The sequence below is a fragment of the Amia ocellicauda genome, chromosome 15, assembly GCF_036373705.1.
Source record: "Amia ocellicauda isolate fAmiCal2 chromosome 15, fAmiCal2.hap1, whole genome shotgun sequence".
NCBI classification, from domain to species: domain Eukaryota; kingdom Metazoa; phylum Chordata; class Actinopteri; order Amiiformes; family Amiidae; genus Amia; species Amia ocellicauda.
In genome coordinates, this window is record NC_089864.1 from 27,127,566 (window position 1) to 27,150,171 (window position 22,606).

Sequence of the window (22,606 nt, forward strand, 5' to 3'; positions counted from 1 at the left end):
GTTTTCATTCATACTGATTTATATTAATACACAACTGCAGCTTTCTTATTGGTCTTTTTTTATTCTGTGTTAAATCTAATTGTGGTTTCAGAAATACTACTTATACTACATTCAGATTGTATACATTTTGCAGTACTGTAGAATATGTATTGCTTCCAATAGTACAAATACTGCAGTATATCTATAACATACTATAGTGTTCTTATCATAGCATATTATTGTATATTTATACTTTTAATATTTGAGTGTTTTTCTGCATCCTACATTTGTTTGTCATTTGTTTTAAAGGGCCAGCATGCCATCTGATTTGCAATAAAGTTTCCTCCCCTACAACATGTGCCTCTGGCTCCTCCCTGACAAACCCAACAGTCAAGCATGCCACCGTTGTATACCTACCACATATGTATCTCTATATATGTTTTTCCATATATCTATGTATATCTTACAGCTTAGAAAAACACATTTCACAAACCCCACTGTAATCGGTGTAATTGACATGATTTTGTATTTGATATTGTGGTTAACATCATGCTTTCAGATTTGTTTTTATTAATTTCCATTTGCCAGTCATTTAGCTTTATTATAATTCATAGATTTACAGTAAATTAATTGGTGTAATTATTTCATAAAATGTTTGGCAATGCTAAAGCACAGATCTAGAATTTGTATATCTATGCTGTTCATAGCTTCATTGTGTGATATGTTGATGTTCCCCTCCGTTAACAAGGGGGCAGCAGTGGTTGTAGTGACAGGTTTAACATGTCCCTCTTGATCTCTGCATCATCTCTTGTTGCACAGCAGTAGCAAGCCTCTTGCAGAAACTTTTCAGAGCTGCACTGTATGACAAGTCAAATTGTCATTTAGAGAAATTTCAAAATTAAATTTAAGATATCTCAAACTAACTACATATACTCTCATAGGGACCTCCAAGACTTGTTATATTACTTCATTTTGCATTTGGAAAATGTGTTTCTTTGGTCTATAGGTTTGGTTGCTATGGGAAAATAAAACCACTTAAAATTGTCAAAAATGCAAATTAGGCTCTCAATCTCAACAAAATACATGTTATCTACAAGCCTTACTTTTGTAGGATTGTATGAATTTGGTTGTATTTAGTTAAATGTAATTGAGTAACAGCAGGGACTGAAAACACTTCAAACTGCAAAACATGACATGACAGAATCAAGTAATATTTATTTTACAAGGTACACATTTGTTTCCCATCATTGACAGTAAAGTGCGTAAAATTTTCAACTGTTTTGGAAAATCAGGACTGTATACAGAAGCGTATACATCTTCACTTACATTCAGATCTCGATTCTAGGTGTGCTTTGCTTTTTAACATAAAACATCCACAGTCTTCTTACAAGAGTACATGACAAACAAAATAAATGCATTCAAATCATCGATTGGTTGCCACATAATATAGCACTGACTGTGATTCAGCATAAAAAGGAAACATTAAATATCATTCCACCCCCCTTTATCTAACTGTTTGGTAACTCGAGTGTATGACAAGAAAATAATACTACAGAATGAACATGAAATATATAAAAATACCTTAATGATCCAAGATTCTGCATTAATGCCAATACTTTAGTAAAGGATATGACTATGGCAAGGAAGTTAAAGAAAGTGTGTAATTTCACATTGGGGGTTATAGCTGCTATGACTGGTTAAAAAAAAAAAATACAGTAGGAGACAATGAAACAAAACAGCACTTTGTGCTAATTCTTGATCATGTTCTATAATTTAAATAAAATGACTATTTAAAAACACTTTCATCATTGCTTTCATTTATGTGCCTTACAGTGGTCCTTGATTGTACTTGTTTCCCAATGTGTTTCCAGGTCATTTGTATTAGTCTGCTATATGGTGCACAACTGCTGATTGACAATGCTTGTGTAATCAGCAGTTTCTGTCTGTTTCGAACATGATTAAAACAGTTTCCCTGCACAGCTCACTGTTTGTACACTGATTAACAACAACACACGTGGAACAGTGCAATTAGTGGCTGTAACACTTCACACACCATTAAACACTAGAACACCAGTTTATTCCAACACCCTGATGCTCTGAATCTTCCCATGGACTTTCACTTTTCCCCTATACTTGTCCTTATCTCTCAGACGCCGATGCTTATTATTCAACTGAGAAGTATAATTGTGACATTATAAATAGTCAAAATAAATGCGTTATTTTGGCCAGTTCTGTCTGTAGCAACCAAATAAAGTAAAAGGCAGGGGGGTCCCCACGGGTCAGGATTGGAACACCCTGTACTAAGTGGTTAAGGAATTTGTGTTAGTGATTCTGAATATTATTTACATTGAGGCCCGCTGGTTTTAAGTCAGACCTGGCACAACCTTCCGGTTATTTTTCAGGCCACTTTGACCTGCCACAGATTTCCACTGACCTTAAAAATAACTTTCCTTCTCAGATCTATAATAAGACTTGGTTGTACCAAATACCTGCACTGTAAGAGACTGGAAGATCTGTTTTTTTTGACTCCCAATGCCCTATAAAATACTGACTATTCTTAGGTTCAAACACAATATGACCCGAGGTATTTATCTGTGCAGCTTTGTTCATGAACAAAATCTGTTTTCATTTAGTATTCTATTACTGTTTCTGTATAATAAAATGTTTGCTGGAAATGGCTATACCTGTCTGAAGAGTTGTTTAAGTAGTTTGATATAGACCTCTACAAGGCAGAAGTTAGGAGGGAATAATTGTCTCAAGATATATGAAGATATAGGCCATAGGATACTGTAATGCATTTCTGTATATCCTTGAATTTGTAATAACAGGAGCTTGCATCAAAAAAAGCATCAATGCATAAAAGTGACACGAAGAAGTTAGTTTGATGTTGGTTCATTTGATTCAGACGTACCACAGTTTTGAATATAATGGGGGGTTGACTAGTGGTAATGCCATATAGATTGTATAACATGCAGCCACCATATAGAACATTTACAGCATACATACTGCTCTGCAGAATTGAATGAACATTTGCACCTGCTGTATAGCGGTTTAGCCTGGATAAGTGATCTATAAATAAAAAGATAGTGCTGAGGACCAGACACAAGCTTGTGGTGGTGCCGTCAGCAAGAGCTAAAGCAGCTGAGAAGTGACATTTTGTGGGGAGGTATACAGACCTGATCTAAAGTTCGACCTGAACACATCTGCTTCTATTACATTTTACATAATTTAAACTTTCAGCTGTACAATCTCAGTAGGAAAATAGCTCTTTAGAAAGGACTATGGAAACATAGAGGACTCATTTTACAGTGAGAGAACATGTCCCACATGATTCTATGTACATGCCTTCAGTATAAATACCCAGGATTCAATTGCCATCATTAGGTTTTCTCTTGGTGGTCCCTCGAAATGCATTTGGTTCTTAATATAGTTTAACGTTCGCCAAGGTTAACAAGGAAACCATGTGCCCATTTGTGTCCATCTTCATCAAAACATGTCTTCATTATTTTGCTGATGTAGCAAAGGTAGCCGAGTTGTGAATGGTCCAAGTGGTTTGAGAGCATCATGTGGAATAGTTTTGGGGATCCCCCTCATTTGTAATGTTGAACTGATCAAACCAGATGCAACTGCTCAATGGAGTTCTTAATAAAAAAAAAAAAAAAAAAAAAAAAAAAAAAATCTGTATAAAAAAGGACGTTCCTCTTCCAAAAAATAGTGGAGCAGCCTATATACTGATGTACATATATATTGTGAAATGTGGGGGGCAGACAGACACAGTTCAGTTTGCCAGCTGAAGCACCAAGAAAAAGGAACCAGTGAAGATCTAATTTAAAGCAGGCACTATTGCAATCACTGAAAGAGTTCATGGCGTTTGCGCTGGTGCTCCGACCTTTTTTTTTTTTTTTTTTTTTTTTTTTTTTTTTAAATGGCAGCTACCATTCCCAGCTGGAGAAATGATATGTTGATAGCTTTTAATCCTCCTTTCTAGTGTTAAACCTTTTTTTAAAAGATACAGATGGGGATTGTACTGTTCGAACTGGAATAAAGAGACGCTTGTCCTCCCGGCGCAGTGGAGCCAGGCTCTTGCCCAGGTTGTGGGAATTGGCGAGTCGGGATCAGAGAGAATCTATCGGACTGTCCTGGGACCCCGTGGGCTCTAAGTTCTGTACAGGGTGGGCCGGCTCCGACACCTCCCCTATGACCGCCAGTTTGATGACCTTCAGCCACTTTTGTTTGAGCTCCTCTGTCTCGGCCGCAAAGGTATGGACTGACTTGGACTGCGACAACCTGAAACTAGCCGACAAGTCCACTGATTTGGGATTCTCATCCACTGTGTATCCCAGGAGAGGGATGGTAGACTGGGCCTTCACATCCTGCGAGACAAAGAGAGAAGAGTGGGATTTGGATTGATTCATAACTATAGAGTCCAGAAAAGCACTTTGTGATATCTAAAAAAGATAGTTAACTGCCTCATGTTAAGTTTGTCTCAAACTATTTTTTGGAGCAGCCAATTAGGGCTGCTGCTATAGATGAATATGGTAATTGATTATTTGAATAATCACAACAACAAAAACATTGTTTTATTATCAATGCATTCTTATGGGGTCCTGGTGCCAACATGGCATCCTATTCTCGATTTAATACAGGGCTCTGATTGCCCTAGACTAGACATTTTACATTACACTTAATCACTTCAACTCCAGATGAAAAAATGAAAAATTGTGTTTTTCATTACCTATTTATGCTCCTGTGTACTACATATCCAGGTTCAGTAAAAAGAGATAAGTACAAGGTTTTTTTGAACAAATGCATTTTTTTGTTTACAATATTATACTTTAAAATAAATAACGAACTTTTGTAATAAAAACAATAAACACACTAAAATGAAAATAAAAATATTAAACAAGACACTGAAACACTGCAATAATAATCAATGAACAGTATTTATCAACTAAAACTCAATCTATCAAAACCTGTGCCATCAGCGGCTTGCTCTGTGCAATGTATTGAAACGTTCAATACAAGAAGCTTGGAAGACAGCGCTGCAGATGCGCTACAGGCTCCGCGCAGCATTGTGACGGATCTGGCTGCTGCAAACGCTGCTTCATTGCCTTGTATTCAGCACTGTTTTTTGAACGAATCTCACCACAGCACTGTATAGCTCTTGCTAAAAACTACATAAACTACAACTAAACAAGTACAACTAATAAAACTAGCAATTATAATATAAAACTATATTTTTATACTTGGAAAAGGTGAATGGATTGCCGCAATAGACAGAAGACTTCTAGATGCTCACAAGTACATGGAGGCTCTAAACAACATGTGATTGAATAAAAACATGGCATGATCGGTGTCCCCGGCTTTCAATTCACATTCTACAGTATCATCACTGGCTTTGGGAATGACATGAAACTACATGGTGCTGAGGGTTTTCATTTGACGTGCGTGCGTACATCATGGTATTGAAGTGGATAAATACTCAGTCCTGTGGACTCTGGGCACCATGGAGGACAACGTTTTAACAGTCTATATCTAAAATTTTACTTGGAATTTGACATGCCTGAAACATGCACAAAATCCACGTGTCTTCCATCGCGGTGCACGTATGTGCAATATCTCACGTCTGCAGCATCACTTAAAATTGACTTTGCACGTAAAGCCGAGTTTCCCAGCTTAAATAAGTTCATTTGTTCGATGTTGCGACTGTCGGTGGCACAAGCATTAGCAAGAAACCAATTGATTTTAAACTAAGAAAGTGTGCTTGTATTCAGAAGTCACTTTTACATTATTCTGCAACTTTGGAAAATTGTCTGCGTGCTCCACGATTGAAGACAGATGTAGGATTACGTGCATGTTTAGGTATGTCAAATTCAATGTCAAATTTTGATACAGACTTTTGTATAGATTAGAATTCGAGAAAACCTTACTGCAAATACAACACTTTCATCAGCGCAATTTCATAATTAATACCACAGTTGCCCTATTACGAGAAATGCTGCAAAAACGTTACTTCATTTCAAGTGCTGAAGCTTGTCGGATGCACTGTTTTGGAAAGCTGATTCTGATTCCACAAAGCACAGTACGGTTATCACTCTCTCTCTTATAAATACTCCCACAGTTTCGATGCTTATGCCCGAGTTTTGTTTCGTGCGGTGGCTGGCTGCGACGTGCAGGTTCAGACATTTTTCCAGTGAGGTGCACAGGTGGGATACATTACTGTCACCTACTCCTGTTTGGAATGAGCTAGGAATACGGGCCAATGATATTAGGCGAAAGGGCTCAGATCAAGGATATTAATAAGAACAGCTAAGATAGAGGTAAGTAGCTAAATGACTATTCGACGGCTGAAATACAAGTCGATGTAATTTACTAGTCGACCCAGTCGACTAATCTTTGCAGCCCTACTGCCAATACAGGTAATACTGTCACTAATTACTTCCATAAGTGTTTCAGTTAAGTGCAGATGGAAATGTTGTAATTTAGCTGATGCCTTTGTATAAGACGTCTTATACAAGAGCTTCAACCAAGTAAAAATAAAATCCCCCATTCGATCTAATAAATAATACGTCATGGTCACAAAGTCTTTTTTACGCTGTGGAAATCCCCTGCACCACATGCAAAGAAATAAAAAATATATATACATTTCCATTTTGAGGGGGAACAAATAAAGGTGACTAGCAGAATATACAGATTAAAGTGAGGTTAGATTCGGGGGAAATCATCTGTGTCATTGGCTTTACCTGAGGTGCTCCATATAGATATAAAACAAGCCCCTCTTTCTTGGGAATGACACACCACATTTTCTGCCACGGTCTGGTCTTCTCAAAGTACTGCAGGAATCCACAGATGATGCTGTTTCCACAGAACTGAGCAGCCTCGATCTTTAGATAGAATAGAACAAAAATAACCTGTAGCGACTGCGGAAATTTATACACATCTGATAAAGGCTTCTTTGTTGGTAGGAAGCATTTCAGTTTCCAAAGATACATACATAAATTCTCCTTAAAGCTAAAATAGACAGACATCACTTTGTTCACAAGACCATTACTATTTCATGTAGTTGTGACTTGGTACAAATTATGCTAGGTTACTACTCATATTTGTAATACAAAACTCAAGATTATATATTATGACGACACCCCCCTGGAAGCTTTGCTGATACCTCTAAGATTCCCTTCTTTTTGCCGTCATTTCTCTCCTCGTCCGTATGTCCCGTCAAGATTAAAAAGCAGTCTTTGCAAACTTTGTTGATTTTATTGCTGTCGTACTCCAGATGAGCTTTATAATCTGAGCACTTCCAACATACCACCTGAAAGAAAGAAAAGGAGAATTACGGTGCTGAAGCTACTCTGCATGTGCATACAAAAATCTATAATTCTCAGAGAAATACTTTTTGCGTGAAATTTTTTTAATTTAATCCTGGAATTGGCTGAACATCTAGTCATTTAAGTCTGAATTTTGCAAAAGTAAATGTCTTTTGGGAACCCAGTGAGGAATATATGTCACATGCCTAGTGAATCGGCATATTATATTTTCATCAAAACTTTGACCCATCCACCAATCACAAATTAGAAACATGGTACATGACGGTGGCATATTGCTTTCTGGAGCCTTCTTTCTAACATCTAAGGCAGTAGGTGAGTTTACGTTAGCACAAATACTCCAGAATCAAAGGTCAAGAGGACTTGTGTTGTGTAAATGTTACTGAACACGTTTCAGAATCCATGGTCTTATCTTAAATGCTGAGTTGCATTCTGTACCGAGAGGACGAAAGGATACTATGCTTTTTCTAGTGTAAAGGTTGTGAGGGAACATTCTGGAAAGATTGCAGTAAATGTCCTGCTTTGCCAGCAATGTTATCACACTGCCTCATCATTTATTTAAGATGAAGTAATTCAAATACATCTAGTCCTGCTCCTTTTCAAAGCTTATTTGTCAAATGCACACGTTTTGTTGTAGTTTCGATAATACATCAGCCTGTAAAAATAAAGTATTTATCTTGCAGTGTCCTAATATAAACTGTGAAATGTGTTACACTTTGTAACAATTTATAATTGAAAATGTATATTATTATTATGATAGATTTAAATGTGTTTCCTTATATTGGTTCTATGTTGAAAGCATTTTCTATTTGTCATTTTAACCAAAACTCCTGATTGCATAGACGTCCTGAGCCCTTAATTGAATTATTTTCCTAATTAGCTTATTTAAGAACATAAGAACATTTTCAATCGAGAGGAGGCCATTCGCCCCATTGGGCTTGTTTGGTGTCCATTAATAACTAAGTGATCCAAGGATCACGTCCAGTCTATTTTTAAATGTTTCCAAATTTTCAGCTTCAACCACATCGCTGGGGAGTTTGTTCCAGATTGTGACAACTCTGTGTTACTTTCTACCAACAGAGTTTGTATTCGTTGATGTAAAGAACCTTGAAATATGAAGTCACTTGAAAATATTGGTGCTGTATTTCAATATTCTAGCCACATGAAATCTGTGCTAAACTCGGATAAGAAACAATGACACCTTGTATTTCTTCACTTCTATAATGGGCCTCTTGCCGATTTTTCAATCTGTAACTTGGCTCAGCTCAACTCAGCTCTACTTACGTATCCACAGGCTCTACAGTGGTGCCGCCTTCGGGTCAGTGCGTTGAAGGGTTCTCTGCACTTCATGCACATGGTGACCTCGTTGTCGCGGATCCACCTTGGGGCTCGCTTGCCCAGCTCTGCTGTCTGGAGGGACAGAGAAAAACGGCCCTTGAGATGCATGCTCCACAGTAGCCCATGCTGCTGCACATGAGCTCCAGCAAAGAACAATCTAGAAAGGCCAGGCTGCTCCATTTAAACTGAAGGAGTGGAAAGCTATGGCAACCTCAAATATTAGGCCTGACAAAAAAAAATCTGTCAATCCATACTTTTCCAACAGACCTACTCATCTATGAATATAAATAAATAGTTATTAACAATTGCATTTCTAAGCCTAATGAATGGCATGTTAAAATAACTCATATCCATTAGAAGAAAGGTGAATACTGCAAAAGTGCATTAGTCACATCTTTGATCTACAAACAAACTCATGTCATGGTACCACATCATGTTATTAAGAATTCTGAAGCAATTAATCTCAGAGCTGATTTCTCAAAGCACAGTAGAGAGAGGTCTGTTAATTTCCCTAACACTAAACAATGAATCAATACTGTTTCGTTACTTAAGGAAGTGTCATTGTGTTGTTGTTTAATAGGATATTTAATGCTGTGCTCATATATTTTTTCTTTTGCTTTTCACTTTCCTTATTTACTTTTTACCCACTCCATCTATAGCATTTTCTGAGATTTTGATCAATAGCCTGTTTCTCAGCAATGTCAGACTCAATTTAATCATTTGCCTAGTCATTTTTTGTTTACTTTATTTATTTATTTATTTATTCAAAAAATTTGGAAAACTTACCGAAACCTCACCACTGTTTTCTTCATTTTCCTTTGCTATCGCTGCTTTGAAGGACTCATTCTTCTGGTGAAAAATGCCTATGATTTCCTGGAAGGCCTAAGATACAAAAAATATATATTTTTACGGTTTAAGGAATAAACCACATAAGAACAGTGTAAGCTACAATCATATTTTAAGTCTTAAAGCAAATGATAATCTTATACTTAATTGTTTTCACAGATTTCTTTCATTTTTACCCTTGTAATGTTATGTATATGCAGAACTTACGTACGATAGTGTTTGTAAAACCAGTTAGAGGCTACAACGTCTGTAATAATAATAATGATAATAATAAGTACCTTTATCCAGTCCTCCTTGTCTTGTTGTGAGCTAGAATTGAAAATAAATCAATGTAATATCTCACATGGGTTCTTTAAGTAAATAACATAGTACATGGAATATCTTGTTGAGTATCATTATCAATATGCAAAGCAAAAGCACAATAAAGAATGTAATGAATTACTTGAAACATCATCATAAATACACATTCATACATAAGCATATAAAAGCACTATCAATATTCTAACTATAAAAATACAGGATGAATGTATCAGCCTTTTACACCATGATTGTTCAAAACAGTAAAGGAAAATCTATGCATCATTACAGTCTTGAGATCTAACAATTTATATTGTAAATTATTTTAGAATGAAAGACATGTCTTTAACATCTTTGAAATAAGCCACAGTCAATGATTAATATAGCTGATTTTACCCAATTTGGAAGCTTCAACTGTTAGCCAATTTATTTCACCAATCAAACCCATTTCCAATACAGGAGAGTTTAAGACAACTTGCATGTGTCCTCCATAATGTTCAGATGCAGGCTTTGATGCTACTCTCACCAGTCACACTGTGCTGAGCTGAGATGCAGCCTGGTTCACCACAGGTGATGGCTGTGGCAAAGTAAGTTGAGGATGCCACAACTGACACTGAATAAACCTCAGGCGGTATAGTGGCACATTGTTTGCTGCCACCTGGGGAATGCCAATCACAGTTAGCTGATGCCATAGTATTGCCTATGCTCTGAGGAGGACAATAGCTTTTTTATGTAACTGGTCATTTACTGATACCTTGACCACAGGAATGTGATTGGCAGCTACAAACTGTGTATTGTAGAAACGTCTGATATCCACGTTGCTCCAGAATGTCCTCACCTTGCCTGCAGCTCCAGGGTCCTCTCTTTCCCTGATACCTGGAAGGTGTGGGGGTAGTCTTCATTTGAGGTCTCGACTACCTTCATGGCTTCAATGCCTATCCTGGTACGCACCGTGTACTTCTGTCCTACTAGGCTGAATTTCGGCACACAGTACAGCAACATGTTGTTGAACTGCAAAACGGAAAGAGGGATGATACAAAACAATCTAAAAAGAAACACCTTGACTTAACAATGCAAACTGATAGCCCAACACTATATGTGTGATCAGTACAGAGGTGTTAAAAAAAGACCTATAGATCCCAAATACCACGACCTAATACAGTGTGGACAAAAATAGCAAATGCCATTTACAGCAAAGTGCCATATCCGTGCCATATACAGTGTTGTCCTATAAAGAGCATCCTCATCACAGCACATCAGCCATATCAAGACACAACAACTGTATTTACTCTTTATTTCTGAATAATAATAATAAGAAGAAGAAGAAGAAGAGAAGAAGAATCGAGTCGAGTTTGTGTCATCTGAGACACAGTTTGTTCTGTTTAATAATAAGGTCCTCTTGACCTGCCTGTCGTACTGCATACTAGAGGGGTATAGATAGGAAACTCACTGTCAAGATCAACTAGGATGGCAGTCAGAGGAAGTACAATAAAAACATTATTGTTAATAGAATAGTATGGGAGTGTTTGCATATATTAGATAACCCTAAGGCTTAGCAGAGTGAATGCAATTCTTTGCCGACACTCAGATTGGTTAAACTAATAACTGCTCAGGTGAAACAAACCTTTTTTTAAATATTTGTTTAAGTAAATAAGGAACGCAATCACAATAAACTGCTATCGAAATGTGTGCATTCCTACATAATATAGTTGTACCAACATAAAAATAAACTAAATGGCAAACAGCCAGGCACTAATCACATTAGTGACCCAAGTGTGTGACCACAGGTGTATGATACTGAAATAAATTTGGAAAAAATAGAATCTATGCAGGATTCTATATTGTTCATAACAATAGTTATTTACTTTTTATTTACTTTATTTCTTGCCAAAATAGAAAAAAAAGTTCAGTATGTACATGTCTCGTGGGTACTTTTAAATGTTAAGAAACTTCACAGGTTTCCTCGTTCTAATTAAGCATGAACCCATTTCCATTAAATCAGCAATAGCACAGCTAGAGATTAAAAACAAAAGGCACTGCAGCATTCCTGGGTTGTACTCTATTGCATGAAGACTCTTCAGTGCCAGCAATTTAAATTAGAAAAAGCACAGCTGAAATAAGTCTTTTTCATGTATTATTTATTTAATCCAAACAATGTACAGTGTAGAGTGAAAAAGCTTGTCCAGATGTTAAAGGGATTTTCCAAAGCTGTTATTCCTAACAATACTTCAGATTTGCTTCTGAAATCAGTCTGACTAATAACTTGGATCTCGAAACAGTTTTATTATTGTTTACAAGGCTGGAAACCACACTCTGTCATATGTTCAGATTTCAATGTGGTATGTATGTATGTATATGTTTGTGTATTTGTGTAAAGAAGTACCTGGACTTGGAATAAAGTAGTAGAAACCTTCTTGAACAGGCTGCATCATCACAATCAACCTTCATACAAATATTCATGAACCAATGAAGCCAGACCCACCAAGAACAGGTAGCGTTCCATTGCAGAGGTGTTGCGTGCGGCCAGCTTCAGTATCTGACCCTCTTTGATGAATTCGTTGGAAGCATTCACAATGTCTTCTTCCTCACCCAGCATCTCATGAATCTCCAGCAACTTCTTCAAGTTTTCCTGTAAGTGCAACCAGACCATTGAAAATAAAATACTACAGCAGGGGTTTTCAAACCGGTCCTGAAATACCCCCCTGCCCTGCTGTTTTTTGTTCCAACCTTGGTCTTAATTACTTAATTGAAGGGTATATTGCTTTGTTAGGTCAATTAAGGATTCAATTAAGCAATTAAGACCTCAGTTGGAACAAAAACCAGAAGGGCAGGGGCTACTCCAGGACCGGTTTTGAAAACCACTGTACTATAGCATAGTAGTGCTAGTAGTTTAGCGCAATATATTTCCCAGAAAATGCAGAGGTACCATTTTACTTTCAATCCTGACAGACATACCGTTTTTCGAATTGCGCTGTTCGAGTGTGTGGCTGCAGTAGCTATGATTTCCAGGGATTCTGTGTAGGAAAAATAAATGTTGATTAGAGACTCCACTGACTATAAAGAAGCTGTTTAAACCAAAAAAAATAAAAAATCTCAAGAGATTCCACAAAAACAGACAAACTTACGGTTTGAAATCTGTGAGATTGTTCACTGTAATGTCAGACTGCATGTTTGTACATCTTGGTGAGCGACTTGATTAATTATATCAAAATGGTAGGGCAAAGCAAAAGTCCTTCAAAGGCAAAGCCCTGAGTGGCTATAATGCCTTAAAAAACATATTTGAACTTTCAGTTGTATGAGTCATGATTTCTAATATATGAAATAGGGCAGAGAAAAATATAACCGAGAAATTAGAGTCCAAAATTAGCGCGCACACAAAAATAATGGACCAAATGTTCTAGTGTGTTTATGCAGGACATGGAGGGTGGAACAAAACAAAACAGATGGACTATTCATCACACATTTAATACACAGAATCAGCCTCCATTGACAGAGCATCTTTGTCTCTTTGATGCAATTGAAGCATTTTCTTTAATGACTATAACATCAACTCAGAAATGACAAATGCTTTCGATTCTAAAGACCACATTCTAAAGAGAATGTAAAAACAACAAGAAGAAGAATAAATATCAGAAAGGTCAGTGTATGGCTCTCACTCTCTGCGTCTTTGCGGTCCGAAGAGTTCTGGGGAAGTTTCTTCAGGTAGTCTTTGAGGAGCATCTCATAGCGAGGCACTCTTTGCACGGGCTCTAGCATGTGGTGCTGCAGAGTGAGATTCCCGCACACCTCTTGTTTCTGGAACAAAATAAGCATTACATAAATAATACTCTCACAGCTGTGGTCTAGCAGTGTATGGTGTTTAATTATTTTTGTATTTCTTTTGAAGTATCTATTACTGATACTTTATACACACATTCACACAAACATATTTCATATCATATATAATTCTCCTTCTTCTTCTTCTAATTATTAATATTAAAAGGTTTAAAAAAGCAGTATTAGTAAATCAGATTAAAATTTTAAATCCTTTTAAAGCTTAATGAATGACTTTTGTTTGTCAGCTCACAGTACTGGGCTGCAGTAGTTACCTGAATGTCCTGGATGATGGCTTTAAACTGAGGCGACCTTTCTGTCCATTGCTTTACCAGTTCCATGGCCTGGTCAAAGTTCGTCACATACCCTGCATACATCTTGAGAAAAGGGGTCAGCTTTTGCAGGATGTCACCAATCCTTGGTGTAGAATCCCTTCAATGGAGATATAATGTGTGTAAGTACACTGTTCCTGTAAATACTCACCGGTTCACATGATGATTCATGCAAATCTCATTACAATGTCATTAATGAAATGTCAGAAGATGACATGTATTGCTATCCTACTTGATTGTGTTTGCAATAAAGAACAGACAAAGAATCGGGAAAAAATGCCACCCTTTGATAAAATAAGATACTAAGATAATAAGACAGGATTTTTCAGACATATTTAGAAGCGTAAATACTCTTCATCATATCAAATCAGATTCCTACAAATAACATTTTTGAGATTCATAACAGAAATGATTGCACTATTATGTACTTTAACATGCATCTTGAATGTGATTCACACTAGTTCAAATCCAGGAAAGTGACAGTAAAACGAGAGCCTAGTCCCTCACCATTCCTCCATGCGCTTCTCCAGGGCTGGCAGCAAGAACTGTCCATGGAAGGTGTAGATTGAAGAAATATTGGAGAAGATGTTTTTCACCACTTCCACTGGAAATGTGCCTTTCAAGGCTTCTTCCATCAGTTTGGCAGAAAACCACTAACAAGTAGCAAATAAAGAGACCACAATGTTAGAACAGAAAGCCCTACAAGGGAACCAATCAAATAAGTGGCACCATACACTCTATATTGAAGAATATAAATTGAAAACATCTCTGATACAGCATACTCATAGAATCTTTTCTAACATCTGGTTATTCGCTCACTATCCTGAGACTCATGACCTAGAGGGGGAGGGTGTCACCTGAAGGCAGTATTTCCTTTTTCTACTCCTACAGACTGTTTTTTTTTTTTTTTTTTTCCAAGTCACAAAAACAACCTTGAAAGTAACAAAACAAACAAACAGTACTTGCAGAGCACCAGGTTACCAAGTTTGTTTTAGGTATAGCAACATGAGACTATTTCAAAATAAATAATAAAAATGATTAGATAAAACCTTGATTTGTAGTGAATGATAGTGATTGTAAGCAAAAACCACTTCCATATCTCTATCTTTTTATTTATTTATTTACATACAGTATTGTGCAAAAGTTTTAGGCAGGTGTGAAAAAATGCTGTAAAGTAAGAATGCTTTCAAACATAGACATTAATAGATTATATTTATCAATTAACAAAATGCAAAGTGAATGAACAGAAAAAAATCTACATCAAATCCATATTTGGTGTGACCACCCTTTGCCTTCAATTCTTCTAGGTACACTTGCACACAGTTTTTGAAGGAACTCGGCAGGTAGGTTTGCCCAAACATCTTGGAGAACTAACCACAGTTCTTCTGTGGATTAAGGCAGCCTTCAGTTGGTTCTCTCTCCATGTAATCCCAGACAGTCTCGATGATGTTAAGATCAGGGCTCTGTGGGGGCCATACCATCACTTCCAGGACTCCTTGTTCTTCTTTACGCTGAAGATAGTTCTTAATGACTTTTGCTGCCATTTTTCTGCACCTCAATTCCTGTATATTCATGCATAGTTGAGTCGCTTGGCCTTGTTGCCACGTCGAAGGTATGGCTTTTTGGCCAAAAGTCTTCCATGCAGGACACTTCTGACCAGACTTCTCCGGACAGTAGATGGGTGTACCAGGGTCCCACTGTTTTCTGCCAATTCTGAGCTGATGGCACTGCTGGACATCTTCCGATTGCAAAGTAAGCAAGATGCGTCTTTCATCTGCTGCAGTACGTTTCCTTGGCTGACCACACCTGTTTGGTATAATTGTTTAATCATACACCTGCCTACAAAATCTTTGTGCAAGTGTACCTAGAAGAATTGATGATGTTTTGAAGGCAAAGGGTGGTATCAAATATGGATTTGATTTAAATGTTTCTTCTGTTCACTCACTTTGCATTTAGTTAATTGATACTTTATACAACACACACAGATCTTTTTAATTTCATAAGCAGATAAAGCATCATCACACATTAGGGCAGGGAAAACCATATATGAAAAGGCTGTGGTCAGAGTGTGTGGCTGCCTGCACACCACATGCATACCTACAGTGAACAATACACCGCACAGCGTGTGTGTTTAATTTCTGGTTTTGCATTCAGGGGTACACAGCTTAAAATGTAAACTTTAGTGATACTAGCTTTCTAAAATCCAAGTCCTATCACAAAGAAAACAAAATATATAATATGTTTTAATTGATTGTGGGAATTATTTAATGTTATCTTCATAGATAGATTAAAAATGCAGAAAATGTAAATATATATAAGTCTCTGTTTCAGTGAAACAGCACTGACATTAGAACAGTATCTGCTTATTGTTTCAGTTTCAGAACCAGAGACTTATTTATATTTACCTACTCAGAATTAGCCCTAATCCAAAAACAAAAACATGGTTGGATGGATTATCTGGGTTATCCTTTGTGCGATGCTTTATCTGCTTATGAAACATTATTTTAGGTTGTCTGCAGTGGCCTAAAATATGTTTTCAGATATTTATTTTTCTGTACCTGTTTCAATTGTCATAGATAGATTGATTTTAGATAGATTTTCTTTCCTATGTTGTCTTCAGCTTTGATTCATAAATCATTCACAGCTGATTCCCCATTGCTGCCTGATTAAACCACGACCAAACTGGATCTCTCTACAAACCCCTTTACATTGTTTGGTTGCTATATATTTAGCCCTGACACACAATGCAGGCTGCTCTGTTGATAGTCGTATCATTTCCTCGTACTTCAGTAAGTATTTTTGACCTTCCTTCTTAGTCATAAGCGTCCTTTCAATGTAGGGTATAGGAATACAATTAAAAAATGCTTTCTATTTTTAACTATTTTCATTCTTATGCTAAATAGAAATCTACAGCTGCTTTTAAAGTTGTAATCATTCATCTTTGAGACTCAGTTTTAACATTCAATTCACATTCTTTCCATTTGTATTAAGTCAGTTTAGATCACATAACCTGGTGCAGTTCAGGCTACAATATATTTGGTTCACAGATTCCTATTAAATAAAATTGTGATATATTAATTTTTGGGTGCATGACTGGTGATGCTTAATATCATCTTACGGACATGTTTATGTTTGCTGTTCTAGAGAGATTAAATATAAATTTACAATGCTAACAAAAATAAGTCTGTCTGTACTGACACTTTTGGTTACTGTTAGGGCAGATGAAACTTGTAGGACTACAAGGACTGCACTAGAATTCCCCACTTAAATTTTCCAAATACACTTACCTTGTCCAGGAGGTTGAGTCGAGCAACATAAGCCTTTTCAGTTAGTAAAAGCTCATTTACTATCTTATAAAGCTTCTGTTCATTTGTTTCCTGCAATCAGACAAAAAAGCAATTTACAATTTCCAGTAAGTAACTCAATTTTCAATTCAGGAATATGATGCTGTGTCAATACACAGTTCTTGGACAGAAAACTGTTGTGTTTATCCAGACTATATATTATATACTTACTACTTTCTGTATTAGAACATAAGAACAAACAAGAGGATCCAAGTGATCCAAGGATCCTATCCAGTCTATTTTTAAATGTTCCTAAATTTTCAGCTTCAACCACATCGCTGGGGAGTTTGTTCCAGATTGTGACAACTAATTGTTTACATCCTCTTTATGCTGCATAGCTGATGAACCTTGCAAAAATATTATAGTATTAATTTTAAACTGAAATATAATTAGGATCTTTGTGCCCCTTCATGGGGTAGTGTGGTCAACTGTATTTGAAATTAACAGGTTCTTGTTATAATTGTGACTTGGGTACTCTTGAGAGTAACCATATGAGGATTTCCTGTTTTACAAAGCAGCTTGGTAATGTCATCCATTGTATTTAAATTCTGAAAGAGCCCTGTCTGTATTCTCAAAAGCCACTACAAAAACCTGACTTCCTCTATCAATTGAAAATCCTCTGAAAAACATAAATTGTGTTTCTCATAGATCATTTAGAGGACTTGAAAGTAAAAAAATGCTAGAACAAAAATGAAAATGTAGACATGTATGGTTTATATCTTGTGATTTGTTTTATGTAATTCTATAATGGCATTTTTAGTATGTTCTAGTCTTTGCCTTGTACATTTTTTTAAATTATTATTATTTGTTATGAAGTAGCATTGAATAGTTGAAAAGTGTTTTTAATACTTTTTTTCTGAATGTGGTACACTTCTTGCCATTATTACAAAAAACATTACAAAAATTGGTTTGTTTTCATTCCCTCTCTGTTTGCATTTACTGAAATATCATTAAATACAGGTTTCCTCATTTAACATTTAAAACATTGATTGAAATTATATGCATGACATTGTTTTCAGTTTATCCATCTCTCTCATCAGTTGAAAATTCAAATGTTTGAGGCTGTTCTTCAATTCTAAGTATCAGTGTCATTCTATACTCAGGAAATACCCTCAGAAAAGCTGAATAATTGTTATGTGCTCCACTAGTATAATGCTGAAAGAATGTATTAGTAGCATAGTGACCTTATTTGAGAAGAATACAATAATTCAATAACAGGCCATTCAAGATTCAAGATTAGGCCATTACAAACTTAGGACCTTAGGCCCAAACCAAATCAAATATTTCAGACCTACGTGCTAAAGATACATTAAACAGTAGGCCTATATGATGGTGGGTTTGCACTAGGTAGAAGGAAGAATTTGCTATCAGGTTTGGCAGAACACAAACTGAACTAATCTGTGGTAAGTGCTAAAGTACCTTGATATTTAGCAAAGATAGGCTTTCCTATAACCACTGATATTCTGACGAGGTTTGATACAGAATGTCATTTGAAAAACACTTCATTTTCAACTCAACTTCTTCTGGATTTAACACTTTAATAACCCAGTAGAACTAAATCCTTAGCATGTCAACTCTTTAGTTAACAGGAGAGACTTGCTTAGCAGAAAGTAGGGGATTATGCACATACAAATGCACTGACATAAGTCAGACGTTTCAGTGTTATCCAAAATTAGCTCAGCCACTGTCTTCCCCCAAGAGACAAGTCAATCTCTTTATTTACAGCTCTAGGACTCTGAGATACATTATTCAAACGAGTGCTTCAAAAATACGACTGTCTCATATTAAAAAGTACAGGTTTTGAATAAGTTTTTTCCCATATAAAAGAAGGGCTGAGACCCTCTGGAATAAAACTCGTGATATATAACACCCAGCAAGTATTCTACATTCTTAGTGCCTGGTTATCACCTGTGACTGGTGATAAGAAAAATGGCAAAATTCTCTGTCTGGAAAGCACTTCTGAGAAACACTTCTGACTCATGCAGTTAACTTGGAAGTCAGTGACAGTCCATGCTACACAAAGGGCAAGTCAGTACTGGAAAAAAATCCACTCCAAGTTCAGAAATCAATGTTAAGTGGTCTCAATTTTTTCCAGAGCTGTATATCATATTAAGCAGGTTACCAAAGGAAAAGGGAACAATTATATTTATCGTCGGACACCTACCATACCCGTACCCCCTGTCCTCTTAGCACTTCTTACCTTGATTTCCATACTCTCCTCCTTTTGTCTCTCCTCATTTTGAGCTTCTATCTTCTCTTCCAAGCCAGGATCAGCAACCGCATCGGTCCTATCCACAGAGACTACAGCAGCAATATCCGTGGACAGCCTGGCTTGTGTGTGACTGGAGCTATTTATAACTTGGTGGGCGCCTGAAGCTTCTGCACTTAAGTCCCCGCCGTCGCCGTTCACAAGTTTGTTGTCAGCTGTCGTCCTGAGGTTCTCTGCACAAGTCTCCAGGATGTCTTCAGTGAGCGCTGCCGGCTCCTTATCGTTGTTCTCCATCTGTGCTATGATGCCGTTGGGGCTGTGTATGGGCGCATCCTGAGCCTCCGAGTCAGGGCTGTGTTCAGATGGAGCGACCTGCTGCTTTGGTTTGGATTGTAGCCTGGACTGCGGAGAGCTGCTGTTTGGGACTTTCACCGTGTGCTTGGGGTGGTGTTTAAGAGGAGACCCATCTCTCTTCGCTTCAGGATAGCTTGAAATGAGAGAGAAAGAAGCAGAAGGTGATTGAGTAAAAAAAAAAGCAGAACAACTTCCTCTGCTGCACAAAAAATCGTTGGTGGCAGTTGTGAGGAAGCGACGTAGCCTGAGAGTGGAGAGGTGAGCCGAGGCCCCCCTGCTGCGCTCCTCTGTGATTCACTGCCCTAGTTTGAACAGAGCAGGAGAGATACATGGCTAACCTGCATACCGACACCAATATGCGAGCTAAAATTATCTGTCCGTTTCTGGTGCTATGGCAACACAATGCCCCTCAGGATGCATCTGCTTTTTAAAAGAGAAAACCAAACGCATCTTAAAAAACGCAGTGAAAAGTGCCTTCTAAACTCTCATACAACAAATCTAACTAAAAAATACAAAAGAAGATAAATGATCAGATCTAAGGGTGACAAACATCTGTGAATTGCCTCAAAGGTAAGCAAATTAGAATGATCTTTAGTGAGTCGATGGTGATTCAGAGGCCTCTTGACAAACAGGATGAGTCTAATAATAGACAAACACAGAGCCTTCAGATTATTCAATCGGGGTAGCCTCAACCACACGGTCTCTCAGTTTAACCTATTACCTCATCTTCTAAACCCTTGCTACTAATTTTTGTCCTTCAGTTGCCAGGGTATGGCATTGACAGTTTTCAATCTAATATGCACTTTTGAAAACAAAGTTGTTCACGGAATTAATTATTACTATTTCTGGCAGAGACCCTATGACCCACACACAATGAACCACAAAATTACACACACACATACATATTTTGTTGCCTGGATTTTAAAATTAATTAAAATGTTGTTTTTTTTCTCCTTTAAAGACGCATCCTGCCCCACAACTTCCAAGTGAAAAAACTATTCTAGAAATGTGTAGAAAATTAATTAAAGATAAAAACTGAAATAGCTTGGTTTGGATAAGTGTCCACCCTCCTTCAGCAGTTCCTGTAGGTTCACTCTGCTGGGTATTGCATTTCAAAGCAAGTACCAAAATCAACCATGAGCACCAAGGCGCTTTCAAAAGAACTCCAGAGTTGTTCAAAGGGGATATTTATAAAAAATATCAAAGGCCTCGAATATCCCTTGGAGCAGGGTCAAGATGATTATTAAGAAGTGGAAGGTGTGTGGCACCACACACCACACACCTTAGATCAGGCCATCCCTCCAAACTGGATGACCGAGTAAGGAGACTGATCAGAAAGGCTACCAAGAGGTGACAACTTTGCAAGAGCTAAAGGCTTTTATGGGCAGGACTGGTCAAAGTGTAAATGTAACAACAATATCCCAAGAACTTGAATTCCATTTGAAGTCTGAAAGAGCAAAGAGCACCTTCCCGCTCTGTGAAGCATGGTGGTGGCAGCATCGTGTTATTGGGATGTTTCTCCTCAGCTGCCTCAGTCTGGGGCACTTGTCAAGATGGAGCAAAGTACAAAACTTGCTGTCCCCTGCAAGAAAACTGAAACTTGTATGGAATTTCACCTTTTAGCCCAACACAGACCAAACTACAGTGGAGTGACTAAGGAAACAAAAAGATAAATGTTGTTAAGTGGCCCTGTCAGAGCCTCTATATCCAATCAAAAATGTGTGGAATTACTTGAAGATTGCTGTCCATCAAAACTGTTTAGACCTTTACATCTATTTTTGAAGAAAGGAAATGAAGCCTCTCACTTTACTCAAAGAACTTGGTTAACAAGAAAAGTAACTGTGGAACTGACAACTTGGACCATTCGATAAAGAATCATGTAAGCAAAAGGCATTTAAAAAGTACCACAGTTAGATTTTAAACACAGATTTCTTATCTCTACATAACCGTTTAGCAATGTTTGGGAGTTACTACAGAAAGGGTATGATGTACAAAACATTTAGCACAGTGCTATTTCTGTGCAAATACTGTGTTCAAGCAAAACCAAGCTGCTGATTTGTCACTGGAAAATACAGAAAATATGCATATATACAGTGAGGGAAAAAAGTATTTGATCCCCTGCTGATTTTGTACGTTTGCCCAATGACAAATAAATGATCAGTCTATAATTTTAATGGTAGGTGTATTTTAACAGTGAGAGACAGAATAACAACAACAAAATCCAGAAAAACGCATTTCAAAAAAGTTATAAATTGATTTGCATGTTAATGAGGGAAATAAGTATTTGACCCCTTCAACTTAGTACTTGGTGGCAAAACCCTTGTTGGCAATCACAGAGGTCAGACGTTTCTTGTAGTTGGCAACCAGGTTTGCACACATCTCAGGAGGGATTTTGTCCCACTCTTTGCAGATCCTCTCCAAGTCATTAAGGTTTCGAGGCTGACGTTTGGCAACTCGAACCTTCAGCTCCCTCCACAGATTTTCTATGGGATTAAGGTCTGGAGACTGGCTAGGCCACTCCAGGACCTTAATGTGCTTCTTCTTGAGCCACTCCTTTGTTGCCTTGGCTGTGTGTTTTGGGTCATTGTCATGCTGGAATACCCATCCACGACCCATTTTCAATGCCCTGGCTGAGGGAAGGAGGTTCTCACCCAAGATTTGACGGTACATGGCCCCGTCCATCGTCCCTTTCATGCGGTGCAGTTGTCCTGTCCCCTTAGCAGAAAAACACCCCCAAAGCATAATGTTTCCACCTCCATGTTTGACGAT

General features: G+C 37.4%; 1 protein-coding gene across 4 annotated transcripts in view; it reads right to left on the reverse strand.

The window, feature by feature from the left end:
• Nucleotides 1-1,174: 1,174 nt before the first annotated feature.
• fgd4a (FYVE, RhoGEF and PH domain containing 4a) overlaps nucleotides 1,175-22,606 on the reverse strand; it is a 103,632-nt gene continuing 82,200 nt past the window's right edge. For all 4 annotated transcript variants that reach the window (XM_066724589.1, XM_066724590.1, XM_066724591.1 and 1 more), the window contains 14 exons: nucleotides 19,475-19,970; nucleotides 17,218-17,307; nucleotides 14,438-14,583; nucleotides 13,874-14,030; nucleotides 13,442-13,580; nucleotides 12,741-12,799; nucleotides 12,268-12,414; nucleotides 10,624-10,796; nucleotides 9,767-9,797; nucleotides 9,429-9,524; nucleotides 8,589-8,714; nucleotides 7,145-7,291; nucleotides 6,723-6,863; nucleotides 1,175-4,352 (listed from right to left, as the gene is read on the reverse strand). In XM_066724589.1, coding sequence (XP_066580686.1) covers nucleotides 4,095-4,352; nucleotides 6,723-6,863; nucleotides 7,145-7,291; nucleotides 8,589-8,714; nucleotides 9,429-9,524; nucleotides 9,767-9,797; nucleotides 10,624-10,796; nucleotides 12,268-12,414; nucleotides 12,741-12,799; nucleotides 13,442-13,580; nucleotides 13,874-14,030; nucleotides 14,438-14,583; nucleotides 17,218-17,307; nucleotides 19,475-19,970 — 2,206 coding nt within the window. In that variant the 3' untranslated portion in view covers nucleotides 1,175-4,094. The remainder of the gene's footprint in view (nucleotides 4,353-6,722; nucleotides 6,864-7,144; nucleotides 7,292-8,588; nucleotides 8,715-9,428; nucleotides 9,525-9,766; nucleotides 9,798-10,623; nucleotides 10,797-12,267; nucleotides 12,415-12,740; nucleotides 12,800-13,441; nucleotides 13,581-13,873; nucleotides 14,031-14,437; nucleotides 14,584-17,217; nucleotides 17,308-19,474; nucleotides 19,971-22,606) is intronic.